The sequence below is a fragment of the Peromyscus maniculatus genome, chromosome 13 (genome assembly GCF_049852395.1).
Source record: "Peromyscus maniculatus bairdii isolate BWxNUB_F1_BW_parent chromosome 13, HU_Pman_BW_mat_3.1, whole genome shotgun sequence".
NCBI classification, from domain to species: Eukaryota; Metazoa; Chordata; class Mammalia; order Rodentia; family Cricetidae; genus Peromyscus; species Peromyscus maniculatus.
The window spans coordinates 42145668-42164844 of NC_134864.1; the positions used below are offsets into that span (position 1 = coordinate 42145668).

At 49.1% G+C, this 19177-nt stretch overlaps 1 protein-coding gene across 2 annotated transcripts in view; it reads left to right on the forward strand.

Annotated features, from left to right (window-relative positions):
• Marchf4 (membrane associated ring-CH-type finger 4) overlaps positions 1-13996 on the forward strand; it is a 123213-nt gene extending 109217 nt beyond the window's left edge. Inside the window, exon 4 of one of the 2 annotated variants that reach the window (XM_006972227.4) lies at positions 11982-13996. In XM_006972227.4, coding sequence (XP_006972289.1) covers positions 11982-12349 — 368 coding nt within the window. In that variant the 3' untranslated portion in view covers positions 12350-13996. Of the gene's footprint in view, positions 1-6374; positions 7938-11981 lie in introns of those variants that run through there. The other variant, XM_076550167.1, reaches the window with a different exon arrangement.
• Positions 13997-19177: the final 5181 nt, after the last annotated feature.

The window sequence follows — 19177 nt, forward strand, 5'->3', positions numbered from 1 at the left end:
TACTCTGTCTGTATGTACATCTGCACACCAGAAGGTGACATCAGACAGTTGGGAGCTGCCATGTGGGTGCTGGGAATTGAACTCAGGACCCTTGGAAGAGCAGTGAGTGCTCTTAACCACCGAGCCACCTCTTCAGCTCCTCTATGGCCTATTTTATCTCTGGTTGCTCTATATGGAATTATACTTACCGACCCCTCACCTAGAAATACTGTAACATGGCAGATGTTAAGGGAGGCAGAAATTAGCCCAGCCATAACCATCGCAACCATCAGAAGTTTGCTGGGCCACATCTGATCCAGTCTTGTGTTTGGAATTCAGGTGGTCAGCCATTGATGTATCTTTTTAAAAAGTCAGTGCTGTTTTTATGCCAATGGAGAAAGGGGCTTTAGAAATTAGGATGAAATTTGGATAGTCTGTCTGCCTGTGATATCCTCTGGAGAAGGGTATTTTAGGTTAGGTAAATCTAATTCTACTGACCGACATGGACTTGGGAAATCCATTCATACATAAACATTATTGAGAGAGCACTGAACATACACACTCAAACACAAGAGGCACCAGTTCTGGTGGATCTTACATCTCATAGAGGGAAGTGATTGTTGACACTCAGAAATCGGAGTTTGTGCTGGGGTCTGAATCCGGACATGAGTCCCTGGAAGGGGGACCGGGTCAAAGGGCTTGAAATGGCTGTATCTGTTAATTCAATAGCATCTACTGGCTGCCTTGTTCTTCCCCAAAGTCAAAAACCATAAGAGAGAGATGAATGAGACATATCTGTCCAAGAGTTCAGTCTCCAAGCACAGGATAACTTATTATGGAAGGGTGCCTATCAGAGGCAAAGAGGAAGACAAAGCAAAGAGCAAGGAACTCTCTTGAAGACCCCAAGACACTTGTTGAAAGAACCTTACCTTTAAGCTGGTTATAAAAGAGAAGTCAAAGTTTGTTCAAAAGAGGGAGAAGAATATTCTAGGCAAAGGGACTCATCTGTGTGGAAACACAGAGCGAACAAGGTATGCTTATGAAACTGAGTGGGTTTATATGGTTCAGTGGCAGAGAACCAGAGCAGGAGGTTGATGATGAGCAATAAGTCTGGGGAAGTTGGCAGAGGCCAAATCCCACAGGGCCATAAGTCATCTGCTGAGAACTGTGACACTTCTCCACTGAGGATGGGAAGCAATGGCAGAGTTTTACATAGCAAAGTCTGATTAGACATACATTTTTAAACCTATAAATCTAACACCTATGGGAAGCACGGGTCAGAGCTGGGCCGACTGGAAGCAGAAGAGATTGCCTGAGATAATGCTTTAATAACCAGGGCAGCAAACAGAGACGCAGCACAGGCATGGCAGGAAAGAGGTAGAGAGATGACCTGGGGAGTCACACAGCCTGTGGAATGGATGGGATGAGTGGTTAGGAGCACTCATTGCTCTTCTAAAGGTCCTGAGTTCAATTCCCAGCAAAACAAAAGGGACCCAAGGGTATGCTTTGGCAAAGATATCCAAAACAAAAAGACCATCGCAAGCTGAAAGTCTCAGCAGAGGGGCAAAGGCTATCTCTAAAGCAAGGGCTTGTATCAAGAGAAACAAGTCATTGTATACCACAGAGATGAGGAGTGCCAGTGAAGGTTGATCAGGGTCTTAGAGAGGGTGAGGGGGGGGGAAGATCTTTCATAGCACACAGGTGGTTCCTCTGAACTGTGACATAGAGGAAGATGTTGAAGGCATTGGGCCAGTCCTGCAAGGGTTGGTGGCTGATTGGAAGAAGGGAGATGATAAGGAAAGGTAAGAAGCTTTAGTCCATGCCCAGGATTCTGCTGAAAGCTGGGTCAGATTTGAAGCAGATTTGGAGGTCCATAGGAAGAGCTGAAGCTGTGGGGTTTCCCGAGTTAATGTGGGAGGGATGCTCAGAGAAGAGGTGGCTTAGGGACATAGGACAGGTGACATTAAACATTTAAGGAACCAATGGAGACAAAATGGGAAGAACAGGAGAAACTGAGTCTCTGATGTCAGAGTGGTGGCATCTGGACTGACAGGAGTGACAAGATGGAATGGTCTGGGACCCACGGCCACATCTCTCTGTTTCTTACTAACTTTGCATTCTTACATGAACTTCCCCCCATCCCTGTTCATCCTCTGTGAAGAACCGCATCACTGGAGGCTGGCTGAGAGGACCCAGAGGGCACATGTAGATGGTAGCTCCTCAGAACTATCTGTGCCCAGGATAGGAGACACTTGATCAGAGTGCAGTCCCCTTCAAGTGGGCAGTGAGCAAAGGTTGGCCAGCTGTTTCTACAATCAGAATTCAGTCACGGCTGAGACAGAGATGGAGCCTGAACCCAGCTTCCGTGTACGATCTGCTCTTATTTTGAGCAGCATCTTTTCTTGGAGGTTCATGGTTCCCTTTGCCAAGTTCTGATTATACCTGACGGCCTCATTCCACCTGTCTCCTCTTCAGTCATCTCTCTAATGACGCTGTCTTCCATTGCTGAAGTTGACAGAACCTCCCAGCAAACAAATGGAGCATTCTCTGCTCCAGTGGGTCACGTTATTAGGACTTAACAAGAGAAAATTAATTAAGAGCTTTGGCACCAAACATAATTTTTAATCATTCCACAGACCTAAGAGATTGACCATCAAGAAGTCAATTCTAAAGTCAACACTGCAAAAATGAGGATGTCACCCTCGTCGCGTGTATTTGTCACTTGTGAGTGGAGTGCGGTAGCTAGAGTTTTCCTGCCTGGCCCACAGTCAGGACAAATCTTTGTCACCCGCCAGTCCCACAGCCACTCAGACCCAACCAAGTAAACACAGAGACTTATATTGCATACAAACTGTATGGCCGTGGCAGGCTTCTTGCTAACTGTGCTTATAGCTTAAATTAATCCATTTCCATAAATCTATACCTTGCCACGTGGCTGGTGGCTTACCGGCGTCTTCACATGCTTCTGGTCGTGGCAGCGTCTGGCAGTGTCTCTCTGCCTCAGCCTTCTACTTCCCAGAATTCTCCTCTCTCCTTGTCCCACCTACTTCCTGCCTGGCCACCTACTTCCTGCCTAGCCACCTACTTCCTGCCTGGCCACTGGCCAATCAGTGTTTTATTTATTGACCAATCAGAACAATTTGACATACAGACCATCCCACAGCAGAGTGTGGTCAGGGAAAGAAGAAGAGAGGTCACTTCCAAACCTTTAACAATAGAATATCAGAGCAGCTGTTAGGTGTAGAGACAGCTGTTGTCATAGTTTCTTCTTGGTGCGGTCCCCTGAGGTTCCATCTTGTAATGTGTAGCTATCTAGGCCCCAGCCTTAAAACATACAGAGATTTCAATGGGAATAGGAGGACAAAAAGACTGCGAAACATTTGTAGTTTTGAATCTAACTTTAGGGCCAGTGAAATGGTTCAGTGTGTAAAGGCAGCCTGGGGTCCACATGATGGAAGGAGAGAACTGACTCCAACAAGATGTCCTCTGACCTCCACACACATGCCTTAGCATGCACACGTGCACATGCACACACACACACACACACACACACACACACACACACACACACACACACAAATAAATTTAAATCTTAATTTTAGTTCAGATTAACTCATTCTTGGTAGAAATGATTCCACCTGTCAAGCCTGTTCATTCCCTGTTTAGGAAACTGAATGGAAAACAGAGGTAGCCTGGCCCAAGAGAGCCTAGAAACACCAGATTGGTCGCCTAATTAGTCTCTGGCCTTAGGCACACTTCCTCTCAACAAATGGTTTCCTCATCTATAAGACATGAGTGCTGAACCTACTAATCTCTGAGTTCCTCCCACCTAGGATTTAGAACTTACGTACAGAGTAAAATAATGGTCAAGTTCTCCAAGGCCGACAACTGGCTGTAGGGCATCCCCAGGAATGTTGGGCTGGGCATGAGAAGTATCAGCTTCATAAATGGATGAGAGGGTGGGTGGTCTGTACTCTGTAATCTGCAGGGAGTTTGCCCAGTGTCTGGATTAATGTTGACTCATCCCTTACCACCCAAAGCTTCCTGTACACGGTCATCTCTCTCCACAGCTAGGTTGCTGGATGGCATTGAGATTGAAGGTGATGGAACTAGAAGAAAATTTGCCATGTGAGCACCATCCACTCCAAAGGATACCCCACAAAGAGGCACTTCACTCTTCCAGATGTACCCACAAGCCCAAACTACTTTAGGAACACATCTTAGGGACTGTTCTCAGCATCAGACAGATCCAGGAATGCTGCGTCTGTCTATTAGTGGGCTTGTGATAAAGAACAGACCCAGCTGAATAAATAACATGGATGCTCAAACCAGTTAATACATGGTACATGGCATCAAGCCACAAACTGCTCTTCGATGAAGGTGTATTTGTTAGGAAACTTCAGCAACCAACTTCGTCCCGTCATCAGCGGTTTTAATCCAGCGAGGTTCCAGAGCAGCAAGAGACTCCCCTCCACACAATCACCCCGGGAGCTAAGCCCCTCCCAGTCTGTAGCCTCATGGTCTTTAGGCTTTTCAGCTTGTTGCTTCTATCCAGTAGAAAAGGGACCGTGAAGTAAGCCGGCCCTCCTCTAACACGTTCATTCAATGCCTATTTCTTAAATGTTGGCCCGAGTCTGTTCACACTCACACCAGAGATCTGGCCTCTCCTAGTTCAGAAAGGGGACAGGAAATGCCATCCCGTCCCAGTGGCAGCTGTATGTGGAGGGGTGACCATGGTGGAGTGACCATGGTGGACTGCTAGCCATCTCTCATCACCGAAAGCCCACCCCAGTGAGAAATTTCTAGAAAGGTTCTGAGCTATGATAGTCTGACGTAAGATAAACACCCTAGCTCCCAAGTATCACCTGTTTAAGTCTCAAGGATTCGAAGAGTCCAAATTCTCCAAGGATACAGACTATGTCGGTTATTTTTGCGTTACTGTAACCACAATGCCTGACAGAAACAACTTAAACCAGAGATGCTTGTTCTGGCATTGGGTTTTAGAGGCTGCTGTCCATCCTGGCTGGAAAGACACTGAGGTGGGGGTGACTATCCACCATAGTGGGAGTATGCTTGTTCATATGATGGCAGACAGGGAGCAGCAGAGAAAGCAGGCTGGGAACGGGGCCGCATATATAACCTTCAAAGCCTCCCTCCACCATGACCTACTTCTGCCAGCCAGGCCCCACCTCCTAATGGCTCCACAGCCTTCAAAACAGCCCCCCAAGCAGGGATCTGAGGACCTGTGGGGGACATTTCAGATTCAAACAATAACCCAGAGTTTGGGTATGTCTGCCTACACAAACAACTTTTTAAATTTATAATAACATATGTGAAGCACAGCCCGGCTGTGCCTGAGACGCATGAAGATATCTCTCCAGAGAGCATGAGGTGGCCTTGCCAATCTGGCGTCCCCAGACACACCAAAAATAGCTGGTTATATTTACTTATCCATTATTTATGTAAGATGAAATCATGTGATATTTATTTAGTAATGATGATAAAATAATAACTAGCATCCATTATGCATTGTGTTCTAAGTACTCTGAAAAATGCTTCACATGCCGTAGGGTTCTTTTTCTTTTTAATCTTCTTTACCCCATGCAACTCCGTGGCATGGCTGCTTTTACAGTCCCCATCTCCCTGACAGGAAAACCAAGAACGAGGGGCAACCCTCACAGAGTCTGCTCTAGAGCACAAGTTCCTGGTGGCCACTGTTAAAACAATGCATGACACACATTCAAACACATATCGCACAAGAGATCTTATTAGTGACGCTAATAGAAATTGTATATAAACATATACAATTAAAAGGAGAGTTACCTTCTCCGTACTTGTTTGAGAGGTGTGCACATGACCTGGAACATGGAGAAGGAAGGAGCATCAGCCACATAGCGCTGCTCTGATCTAGATACTCTAGAGTGATGCCCCACTTCATAGACAAACTGTGTGTCCTTGGACAAGATGCTTAGCCTCCCTGAGCTCAGTCTCCTCTTCTACGAAACAGCTGAGATGGCTCACCTCATAGGTAAGTTTCTGTGATAAACAGCTCCTTTTGAAAAGCCCTTTTAGAGTGGCAGGACATTGTAAGCTTCCAAGACACACTACCATCCCCATAACTTTCACCGTCACCATGGCCTTCATCATCACCTCTAAGCGTTGATACCACCCAGTGTGGCTGAAGAATGCCATGGCTATAGAGTAAGAGCTCTCAGCTTCAGGAAGGAACCCTGCAGAAAATTCCCCCAGTTGCACAGATCCGTACAGAAATGGTCCCTTCAGTGATACCAGTGCATATCGGAGACTCCAGATTTTCCCTCCCCTCTCCAGTCCTATTGTGTAAAGCTTACTCCACTCACAGGCATTTCACCCCTCTATTCCTCTCCTCAGGAGAGGCTTCTCATGGGTCTGCGTTGCCCCGGGTAAGCAGAGGGGAGGCAATGGTTCTGACTCCGAAGCCTCAAGACACACTCTGTGGGTAGACCAAAGGCAATCGGCCCCATCAGGAGCCCGCTAGGGTGAGCGCTCTGGAAGAAGTCATGTAAAGGAGACACTGCCCTTCAGTGCCCAGGCACCAAGCTAACACGGAAACAATCGACCCTCATCAAACACTCTTGGCATCTTTTGTCTTTTGATTCTGGATTGCTGGGGTCCTTCAAGTCAACGTGAGTCTGCCCAAGGGAGGGACCTGGCTCCCTCGGTCACCACTTCTCTGGGCAGGCCCTCAGCAGGGCATCGTGGCCACACAGTGAGAAGCATGAAGACAGGCCCTGGAGAGTCCGTCCTCAGCAGATAGACAACAATCTGGTCTCTGCCAGAAGCAACCCTCTGAGCCCACCAAAGTATTTCCTGTTTCCCCTACATTGCATATTTCTTCTCTACTTGCCTGCTACTGTCTTTAGTGTAAGTTCCAGGGCTGGGTCTTTGAGGGGTGCAGTCTGGAAGGTGAGTGTTTGACCACTGTGGGTGGGGCTTCAGGGAGAGACACAAAGTCGGACCACACTGCCTGGCAGAGGGGAAATATTGTGGTTTGAACGTGACTACCCCCATAGGCTCATGTGTTTGAACTTGTTTGTTTGTTTGTTTTTGTTTTTTTAAGACAGGGCTTCTCTGTGTAGTTTTGGTGCCTGTCCTGGATCTTGCTCTGTAGACCATGCTGGCCTTGAACTCACAGAGATCCGCCTGGCTCTGCCTCCCCAGTGCTGGGATTAAAAGCATGTGCCGCCGCCACCGCGGCCGCCACCGCCCAGCCTGTGTTTGAACTTTTGATCCCTAACTGGTGGCACTGTATGGAAAGGTTGTGGAGTCTTTAAAAGGTGCAGCCTGGAGCGTTATAGCCTGGCCCCACTTTCGGCTGCATCCACTTGCTCCTTTGGATGCAGTGTGCCATCACCCCTTCCTCTCTTAAACTGCTTCTTGCCTGGTATTTGGTCCCAGTAATGAGAACATAATATAGGAAGCCTTCAAGGGAACTGATGGTGGGAAGAGAGGCCCCGAAGGGAGAGCTGACTCCACGCCCGTAGAACCAGTCGGTGTCCAGAGCACCTTTCACACCTCTGTGTTATTATTCTCCATACACGATGGCTCCTCCTGACCACGGAGGGGAGGCATTCCACAGGAGAGCAGATGCTTATGGGGACAAGTTGGCAGTGAAGGAGAAAGACGACAGACGAGTGCCCTGTGGTCTTCCTTCAATGACCGATTCCTTTCATGTAGCCTCGACGGTCGTGCCAGCCAAGTCAGCACTCAGGATTCCTCACCTCATTGGGTCTCATAAAGACTCAAGGAAGGGAACACCAGTTCCAACTTGCTGATGAGAAACTGAGGCCCGCAATGAGCAGGTCCCTTGCTGAAGGCTTGCAAGTGGCAGATGTACCACTATTCTATATACGCTCGCTAGCAGGCAGATTGACTCTCAATCGTGGGGACCGAGGGTCTTTGGGTTTGGAAGTGGCCATTTCTACCATTGCCCTATGTTTTAACATCTGTCACATCTGGAGAGAGACAGAGAGAGAGAGAGAGAGAGAGAGAGAGAGAGAGAGAGAGAGAGAGAATACAGTGTCAGAGCTGAGATTATAGGCATCTGCCACACATCTTTTACATGAATGTTGAGGATCCAGAATCAGTTCTCCATGCATGCACAGCAAACACTTTACTGTCTAGGTCTCTTCCTCCTCTTCCTTCTCTTTTTTTTTTTTTTTTTTTAAATAAAACTCTAGCCAGGAGGTGGTCCCTCATGCTTTTAAGACCAGCACTCAGGAAGCAAAGACAGGAGGATCTCTGAGTTCAAGGTCAGCCTGGTCTATAGAGCAAGTTCTAGGACAGCCAGGGATACACAGAGAGACCCTGTCTGGGGAAAAAGAAAAGAAAAGAGGAAAAATAAAATGTAGTGTTTTCTGTGCAGTAGCGGGCAAGGACAAGCGCTGTGTCTAGGCAGGGACAAGTGCTGTGTCTAGGTAGGGACAAGCATTCTGTCTAGGCAGTCTTGCTCATTATAGCCCACCATGGCCATCATCAGTATCACCTGAGGCTTCTTTGAGATACAGATTCTCAGGCCTGGCCCCAGACCTACTGAGTCAGGCTTTCTGTGGATAGAGCCAGGAATCTGTGAGTTACCATGCTCTCTGAAGATTCTGATACACACCCAAGTCTGAAAAGCACTGTTCAGAGTTGTCAACAACTTTTATGTCACTTAGCCAGAACACTGGCAAGAGATGAGGGTCTGAAGGTGAATTCTGGGTCACCGAGGGGGTTAGAGGCTTCCCTGTAGACTTACCCATCAACTTGGCTTGACCTGTTGTTGTACACATGGTGGGAAGCAGTGCTGTGCTCCAACCCCACCCGCCCCCCAATGGCAGGGGCTCAGAGACATGCAGAGTGGACACCCAGAAAAGACAACATTGGGTCAAGTTGTGTCTCTCTGCTCACAGGAAAAATCCAGTGGTCAGAACGCACCAAGGAAAGGCCGGGATGCTTTTTAGAGAACGCCTGGTTGTTGCTATGGTGATAGGGTGTGGAAGAGCTAGGCAAGCGGGACCGCCCACTGGTGGTGGTGACCAGCCTTCTTCCCATTCCCCGGAGTCTGAGAGAAAGGCTGTTTCAGCTGAAGAGAAGAAGCATAAGGGGAGAGAGACGATGAAAGAAGTGTCTAACAACCCATAGAACCTGTAACCCTGCGATGAGGAGGAGGAGCCCAAAAGTTGGAGACCCTTTAGAGAGGCGAAATGTCCATTCTTCCGAAAGACCACAAACACAGCCAAGATCCGGGTACATTGCAAGTAATTACTCAGTAGATGTTAAAGTGCATAGAAAATCCCGGGGAAGGACTCAGTTAAAATTCACATTTCTTGCCTCCCTCCCTCCCTCCCTCCCTTCCTCCCTCCCTCTCTTCCTCCCTCCCTCCCTCCCTCCCTCCCTCCCTCCCTCCCTCCCTCCCTCCCTCCCTCCCTCCTCCCTTTTCTTCTTTTCTTGTTTGTTTTTGAGTCAGGGTCGAATGAAGCCCATGCTGGTTCCAAACTCTCTCTCTGTGGTCAGCGATGACCTTAAGCTTCCCGACCTCCCGCCTCTTCCTGTCACATGCCGGGATTGCAGGCCTGCACCACCACGGTGGTTCATGCAGTCAGGACTGGGGGTCCTCTCTTTCTCCTCTATCTCAAACTCTTCACCCTTTGCTCGCCTGAATTCCCGCTCCTTCTCAGGCCACCGCTCTCTTCTGACTCTCAGGCTTCTTGGCCCACCTCGGTGGATGCCCTCCTAAGCCTGGTCATCTTCCTTGTTTTTAAAAACCACGTCCTCCATGCTAGGACTCAGTCCTTATTTCGGCGAAGCAGGAGAGGGTGGAGGCGCGGGGGTGGGGGTGGGGGTGGGGGCGGGGGGCGGTGGTGGTTGCTAAGAGGAGTGAATGGAAATGAGGCAGTTTATGTTTTTCCAACTTTCCCCAAATAAGTGTTATCTAGAAAAACAGGTGCACTCCTCCCTGCTCAGCCACTTATCCATTAAAACGGTTTAATTACTGCCTGAACACGAGACAGGCAATTAAAAGGCAGGATTCAAACCAAAAACTTAGGGCACCCTCTTCAATCAGAGTAAAATTGTCTGATCGAGAGGCTAATTAAGAATGGAGTGTAGCGATGCCAGCCAGAAATTTTGTCTGGGGCCTTAAAAGCCCCCGGTTCTCTGTACCCGGGGCCCAGGCTCCTCCCTCGTGAGTCCCTGTGATGTTCCTGGTGCTGCATTGGCTGTGGAGACTCAGCCGGAGCCTGTAGCCTGGACAACGGCACAAGGCCGCACGCGAACAAGGCACGTGGGACAAACAGATGAAGGAGTAGCTTCAGTACTGATGGCGCACAGGTACACGTTTAAGGGTACACAGACGTAATGGGCGTTGGCACCCTTGGGAACGGAGGGGAAGCCTTTGTCCAGCACCCATCGCACCGGGTCAGGGGTCCACAGGGGCGTCTTTAGGAAATTAGGCTCCCTCTAAAACTGCTGTCTGGGTTTACCCACGGCTCGGAACCAGTGTGTCTCTCGGTGAACTCTTGCAGATGCGTAGAGAGACGTGCAATTGCAGGAGCTGTTGGGTGCTGGAAGGAGCGGCTGGGGGTGGCTCTTGTTTTTTCCCAGAGTCCGAGCTGAAGCGGAAACGCTGTGAGGTGTTCCCATCCAGGCCTTGTGCTGTAGTGAGGAGGTGAGGGTGACTAGTCCACATTGCTCCTGTGAGCTTCTGGACACTGACTGTGGCAGCCATAGTCACTACCACCATACAGATCCCCATGCCAGCCCTGGGACCTGGGGCGTCAGCAAATGGTGCCCTCATCGCCCAGCTATGACAGCCAGAACCTTCACAGTTGTTCAGATGCTTCTCTGTGCTCACAGCTCATCTGTCTGCAAGTCTGTCAGCTCTACCTGCGACGCACATCCTGCGTCTAAAGACGTCTCATCACTCCACCCAGCACCGGTCACCGGTTCCCACCTTCAATGCTGTGTCATTTCCTGCTTCGTTGGAGATTTCTAGTCTCGCCCCTTTGGGGGCACCAGTGAATTTTCTTAAGAGCAGATCTGTCCATGTCCTTCCCTCTTCTAAATCTCCTCGGGCCATTCCCACTATACTGGAGAAATGTAAGACATGATCATATCTGGGGCTCTGCCCGCCACCTCCTCCCCTCTCCACACCCAAATGTTTGCGCTGTGTTAGCCATGCCGACCTCAACTCCATGGCCTTTCTCTTCCTTCTTTCTAAAACAAGACCCCAGATGCCTACAGCCAAGGGCTGTTTAACCCTATTTCATCTTCCTCCCAGCATGTGCCAGCACAGGAAAAGGGTCTAGTTGGTTTATTTGCATGTCTCCTACGTGCCTTCTCACTTAAATCTAAGTTCTCCAACAGCAAGACTTCCTGTCTCAGGCACCTCCGGATCCCAAGTGCTTTGCACACAGTAGGCCTTCAACTGCTATCCATTTGCCTTGTCGCCTTGTATGTGGTTTGTTTGTGTGTGGCTTGCTAGATGTGGCTCCCACTTTATTTGGCCAATATAAGGGCAAGAACGTTCACTCTGCCAGGGGGATTTGTATTTCAGTAGCAGAGGCTATGCAAAGAGCTAAGAAAAGGAGTTTCAGATGTCTGTCATTCAGCAGGATTGGAATGACCACAGGATCCCATTGATGTTGCCTTTTAAAGGTGCATGATTCATTCAACACCTGCTAAGCACAGGGCGTCATGAATATGCAATACAGGGAGGGAAAAAATATTTACATTATGACTTAATTGGGGACTTTGAATTGTGTCAAGTCAGGAAGGGGGCAGGATGGAGCAGAAGTAGACAAAGGCGTTTCATGCAGATCTCCACGATTTCATGATCTTCTTCCTTCTGGTGACTCAACGGAGCCCAGGGAACCTGGAGTTGCCCTGGCGTCAAGTGGCTGAGAGCTGGAAGGTAGATTTGGCTTTCTCCCACAGTTACTTGCCTTCTTTGCTCAGCCTTTGTTTTCTTCTCTTCCTGCCAGGTCTCATCATCCACGAAGGACCCTCCGTATACCGCATCTTTAAACGATGGCAGGCCGTCAACCAGCAGTGGAAAGTGCTGAACTATGACAAGACAAAAGACTTAGAGGATCAAAAATCAGGAGGCAGGACAAACCTGCGGACTTCCTCATCAACCCAAGCCAATATCCCCTCCACGGAAGAGGAGGCAGCCAGCCCTCCTGCCCGTGAAGAGGGCCCCACCAGGGCTGCCAGCCACCCCTCAGGCCCTGGGTCCCAACACCACTGTGCTTACACCATCCTGCACATCCTGAGTCACTTGAGACCTCACGAACAGCGGAGCACGCAGGGCGGCAGCCGAGAACTCGTCATGAGGGTCACCACGGTGTGAAAGGAGGCCGGGGAGGAAGGCTGAGACCACACACACACACACACACCCCAGGAAAGCGGCTGGGCCAGGAGGGGCCCAGGAAGCAGGAATGGGAGGCAGAAGTCCGGCCGTGGGTGGGGGGCCTCGAGGGAGCCTGGAGCAGAGGGGAGCCACGGGGAGGCTGCCTGCTGGAGAGCGCCTGTGATTTCCAGTCTGTTGGGTTTCACAGACTGCACAACGGTGGGTGGGACAAATGGAACCCGCCCCCAGAAAACGCTCCTCCCTGCAGAATGACAAGTAGCAAGGCACCCAGAAAGGGCTGGGCAGAAAACGGCGGCGGCGGCGGCGGCGGCGGCGGCGGCGGCGGCGGCGGCGGGTACCCGAGGTACCTGCTGCCCCTGTGGGTTGTGAGGGCAGCGAAGAGAACAAGCCAAGGCCACCCGTGGACCAGCTTTTGTAACCCGCACCTCTCTCTCTCAGTCTGGGGTTTGCTCCTCCCTGGGTGCTGCTTCCCAGCCCTGGGTGCCCCAGGGAGAGAGTGGGACCTTGTGAGCTGGTACCCCTACCATGCTTGGGGGGATGGAGGGTGGGAGGCTGCACTCTGCAAAGTTCCAGTGACTCTAATGGCTTCACGGACCCCCCGGGAGACCGTTCAGGAAGGGAGCTGCGGATATGCCAGAGAGATGGGGCTGTGTCCCCCTGAGAGAACTCTCCTAGCTGTAACTACGAGCATCACGTGAGCTCAAAGAAGGCTGAGGTTTGGGGATGGGCATCTATCTTTCTGTTCCCTTGTTTATTTTATGGTGATATGGGCTCAAAGATGTTTACAGGATGGGGGACTCTTCACACACATACCTGTGTGCGTGTGCGTGTGTGCGTGCGTGCGTGCGTGCGTGTGTGTGTGTGTGTGTGTGTGTGTGTGTAGAGGGAAGTATGGATTTCTCCTGAGTATCTCAAGCACACAACTGCTGCTGCGGCGTCAACCTTCAAATGCCAGGCCAGGGATAATTCGCCCCACTACTGAGCCTCACCCACACCCGGGATAATGTAGTGCCATGTCCTTTGGGCCTTGGCATTCGAAAGGGTAGGCACACACACGCACACATGCACACACGCACACATGCACACACATGCACATGCACACACGCACACTCATGCACACACACACACACATGCACATGCACACACGCACACACATGCACGCACACACACACACACACACACACACACACACACAGACCCTCCCACCTGGGTCTGCTGCAGTGTGGGGTGACGCTGGCCCGTGTATCTCAAGGAAGGAGTGAACACCGATCTAAGTATTCCTGGCCTCCTGGCACCGGCACCCTCCCTGAAGAGGCAGTTCGCTCACTTTGTGCTCAGTGCGGTGCCGTGCGCACCTTGGTCCTCCCTGTGCAGCCCAGCACTCCAAGGAGCCAGTGGGGAGCACTGTCTCAGGAGCCCGCCCGTGTGTTCTGGGACCTGCCAGGGAAGGCCGCTGGGTGGTCACCCGCAGTTTCTTACCATCATGGCACAATGGACGCGCCTTCCTTGGGTATTAAAAGGACACTGTTGAGTACTTTTTTAAACTAGTTTTTAGGGTTTTTTAAAACTCTCTGTTATTTGTAATATTCTCTTAAAAGCTTGGAAATAAAATGTCTTTCCCTACCACGCGTGTCCCTTCCCCAAGGTTTCTTCCTTTTCCTCCCGTGATAGCCACTGTGGAAGAATTCAGTGTTTTTATTTCTTCTTTGAGAGTCCAGACACTAGGGCGGACAGGTGTGCTACCCTCAGTATGTGTCATGTGTGTATTTACACATGGGTACTCGTGGTGTGTGTGTGTGTGTGTGTGTGTGTGTGTGTGTGTGTGTGTGTGTACCAGAGGTTGGCGCAGACAGGTATGCTGCCCTCAGAATGCATCCATGTGTGTGTTGATACATAGGTACACATGATGCATGTATATACATGATGTGTGTGTGTGTGTGTGTGTGTGTGTGTGTGTGTAAACCTACATCAAAACAATGAGATCCCTGGCTTTTTTCTTGTTCATTTTAGCAAATGGATTCCATCAGGCCCAAACAGGAACCACTCTCAAACTCTCCCAGATTACATACAGTCCAAGAACCCTGGAAGTATTAGTACGAGAAAGATCCCTAGTGAGCTCCACCCCTTGGGTCCATTTCAGAGAAGCTGAGAGACTCTGGGGGGTGGGGCCAGATTCCCCTGAAGACTTCCCTTTGAGCATCAGAGAACAGTCCCCAAATCAGCGACCAGGGAAGGTGTGGGCAGAACTCAAGTAACAGAGATGGTTCCTCCCTTCACCCTGACCAGTCCCTCCTTCCTGACAGATGGTCAAGCAGCAGCATCAGTGGGACCTGCATCATGCATCAGCCATGGTCAGTGGGACATGCATCATCGTGCATTAGCCATTGGTAACTGTAGTTGGATGAGTAGTTAGTTGCTAGAAGGAGATCTCCTGATGGGTGAATTCTTTGCAAAGATTACTTCCCAAAGAAGCTTACAATCCAGAGACTTAGAAAAGACACACTGAAACATAGAAAACTAAGTGAAAGCTAACACTACAACTGAGCTGTCTTCTTTGAAGGGTCTGAAGGGCTGGAGCTCGGCTGGTTGGGTGCATGCTTGGATGCGCAGAGCCCTGGGTTCGATCCCCACTGCGTGGCATACACTAGGTGGAGCATCACGCTTGTATTCCCAGCACTCAGGAGACAGAGATGCAAGGATCAGAAGTTCAAAGACAGTGAGTTCAAGGCCCACCTGGGATACATGGGACATTATCTAAAAACAACAACAACAAAAAGTGAAGACAAAAAAAAAATAAGAGTTTGGGGTCTCAGTCATTTAACTTAAATACTTAAGGAGACTGTGGCTTATTGTTATGTGGATTTGCTTCTTTCAAAATAGTGTTCAAATACAGTGGAGTCTGCACACCATCAGAACTATGGTGGCTACCATGCTCTCTCTCTCTCTCTCTCTCTCTCTCTCTCTCTCTCTCTCTCTCTCTCTCTCGTGGGTCACAGGTCACTTCAGTATCTTATGGTTATTAAGAGATTTAAGAATCATTGTTCTGAATGTGTTGTACTGAAAGAGACTCAATTGATGAGAAATTCTCATAGAATGCTGGGCTTGTGGTATCTTGATGATACAAGCTCAAGAGTGAAAAGTCCTGCTTTGTCTTGTTGATTGTTATATAATCAGGGTGTGTATATTGTTATATACAGCAGGGTCTGGTCCATTGTGATGCACAGTAAATTCTTCTAAATGAGTAAGACACCTGCTGGGGGAGTAGAGGTACCCCCTCCTTCAGCACCCAGGCGTCATGGCCCCTCTTCTCTCCACATACACTCTGCCTGTCAGGTCATTCGCAGTGTAGAAAGGAAAAGTCGGATTTTACTTTGCCCAACAGGATGATAAGGTCCTCATCCCTCAGGGAGTAGGGCTTAGAGGTACCACGAATGGGACAAGACATTACCTAACATCCGAAGTTCTTACTCCGTGCGAGGTAGTGAATTAAATGCCTGACATTTATCGATCAGTATTACAACAACCTGATCAAGTAGATGTCATGGCTGTCTTTATTCTACAGATATGGACACTGAGGCAAAGAGAAGCAGCCTGCCCACGGCCACCAGCTAGTATGCCTGCCTGGGTAGTCTGGCTGAAACCATATCTACTTCATCATGCTTCCTTCAGACAGCTGGGGCCACCGGAAGGGAAACTTACACCCAACAGGTGCCAAGATGCTGCCACAGTAGATGTCTGCAAGGGAAAATTTGGAGATGGTTGAAATTGGGGCTAAATAATAATAATAAATAATAATAATAATAATAATAATAATAATAATAATAATAATAATAATATTTTGTCTCTTCTAGGGGAAAATGCAGAATTTATCTAAAAACCAATTCCCAATGTTATCTAGATAATATCATTGTTGAATGGGAGCTTGTACATATTAGGGAATTATGTCTGGGAATTGGGGGATTTTGAAAGGCCAGTGGATATAGTTAAAACACGCTTCCATGAGCAAATGGCTAGGTTTTATGAGGGTCCTAGAAAAAACAAAATCACCTATCTGGACCTAGATTTTTGACTTTGGTTCCCAATGACCGACAGAGTGGCAGGCGGAGGCTCCTAGCCACAGTCATAACACGTTGGAGGGAGCTGCTTTTATGAGAGGTTGCTAATAAGTGTCCAAAAACCCCGATTATTATTGGTATAACTATAAAAATAATTCTCTGGGGAGAGTCAGATCTGTTGCCATCTTGGAGCACAGAAACTCTAAAATCATACACGTTTTTGACTAAAATAACCAGACTACCTCATAGACCTCAGTTCCTGCTATTTCTTTGTTCTGTTCTCTGCTCCAGATAGGTTGCTGGGGCCAGGAGAATGATTCGATATGACAGCAACCAACCCCTCAGGATACCGATGTCCTCTGTAAACAGGATTCATTCTATCGTACAGGAGAGATGGGAAGGAGGAAAAAAAAAACATATTCTGCATTTCCCCCTTATCGTCTCATCTCAAATTACTCTAATGATTAGTATCAAATGGTCAAGGAGTATTTTAAGCGTGAGGGTCTGACCCAAGAGCAGAGATATAGCCCTAAACCTTTACCCACATGCTCATCTCTCACTCTTAGAGGCAGAATGCCATCCAGGGATTTGAAAAGGCTCGTGTGCTGTGCACAGTTGAGGGAAGGTCTAAGACGGCTCACACATAGTGAGGATCTAGGACTGGCCTCAGCGTGGTTCTGAGCCCAGAGTCTGAGCTGCACTGTCGGGTGCCAGCATACACCTCCACCCTGCTTCGTCTGACCTCATACACACCCCATGCCCTCCGAATGCAGGCCACCCTGGAAGGAGAAGCCACTGGTTCCCTCTGTGCCAGAACTTCAAAAAGTGGCAAGCTAGAGACCTTACTTGGTTCTTGAACCCAGACCATTGAGATGTGTCCCCTCCCCTTCAGTGTGCCACTTATCACCACGTGCACCAGCAGGCACCACTGTCACATTCCAAGCCAGTGCTCAGTAGCTGTTTAGGGGAGAGGAGGGGGTGGGGAGGAGGAGGGCTCAGAGGTGTAGAAGGAAGCAGGCATGCCTGTGCCCGTCGTCATCTCTAAGCTTCACAGGCAAAGGTCCTAAACTCAAGGGACTCTTCAATGCCCTCGGTGTTGGTCTCAACCTGGTGCTCTGCTGCCCCAGCTAGGGAGGAAAGGGTGGAACCTGGTCCTTGGCATCAAGGCATAGACAGAACACTGCCATGGGTCTACGATCCCGAGGGCTCTCACTACAAAAAAGGGGGCAATCTGTCTTTACATCTATTAACCAAGAAAGTCATATGCTCAGGATCTGTCTCCATCGACAGTGCCCTTTCTCAATAGGGAAATAATAGAAGCAGCTAACTATACAGTGTTTTCCATCTGCCAAGCTCTATCGCCAATGTCTTAAGTAACGTGGTGGCCAAAACTGGCCGCAAAAGTTGAAGATTCTAGTATCTCCAGTTCTCAGGTGGGGAAAGGGAGGCGTGGAGAGGTGGGGCGCGGTGCTCACTGGAATTTACATCTCAGCTGTGTGGTACCTTACACTGGGCTGTGAAAACTGTATTACACCGCCCTTGGAGAAGTGGAAAGGAATTAAAAAGCTCCAAATTCAAGGGGCATTGGAGGAGAATGAATGAGCTCTCCAGCAGCTGGATGCATCCAGATGCTGTTTACATATATTCCTTCTGGGTGAGCTCAGCTCAGTTCCAACCTCTGCATCCCTCATCCCATGGAAGGACTGACGTCTTCCCTGGGATTTCTACCATCCAAACCCTAAATAGCTTCCCAGGCAACCCCTTCTCCTAATCTGGAATCTCCTAAGCTCAGGATTTCTACTATTCATCGTGTAGTACTTCCTTTCTTTGGACCTTATGTTAAGCCTGGATGTTAGCCATGCTTCCTCCACCTTGAATCTCCTGCCTACCCTAAATATTGCCACTTACAGTTATGTTTAACAGTTTTCCTGGAAACTGGAAGGCAACTTAAAGTTTATTCATATGAGAACCCGTGGTGAGAAACAGCTATGTGCAGTTTCTGCCAGATGCGTATCTCAGATATAAAGGAGATACAACTACCTTCCAGAGTCCCAGTGCCTCGTTATTAGACACCGGGTAGAGGCTCAGAAGTTCTCATCAAAAGCTCTTCTCACAAAAGAGCCTGCCCCACAAGCTGACTCTTACTAACTAACCGTAAGCAGGGAAGCCAACAGGGCTCCTCTCCCTAGGAGTTTGCATGTTTAAAGGGAAATAACACTTGAGCAAGAAGAGCAATTGTGTAAGTGATAGGGTTTCAGTTATCTTCTTTCGCCCTGAGGATTACAGCCATGAGTGTGAGTGTAGCACACAGACACATATCCAGGAAGAAACATGGGTTAACGACAAAGGCATCCCCCGAACAGTGCACTGAGTCAAGGCCTGTGGCTGGACAGCCTGGCGGTGTTACACAGGACACCAAGACATTCAGGTAACCGTGGAGAGGGCCAGAACATTCCTGAGGTCTCTAATGTCACTAGGCTTAAAGAGCCACCTTGTCTAAAAGCTGGATTTGGTACATTGCCTCCTTTGTCCCATCCAGTGGTTATTCCAAAGGGTGACTTTGGAGCGGGAATTCCCTGCATCCTACAATAAAGGATGTTGTGTCTTTTCCAAGCAAAGGTGTGGTGAGTCCAGGGCTGCCATTGTGGTTCATGTTCATACCAAGCATGCCAAGTCTCTACCTGCCTGGTGAACCATGGTGACAATATTGTAAGGTCTAGTCCTTCTCTCAAAAGGCTCAGGACTGAGGGAC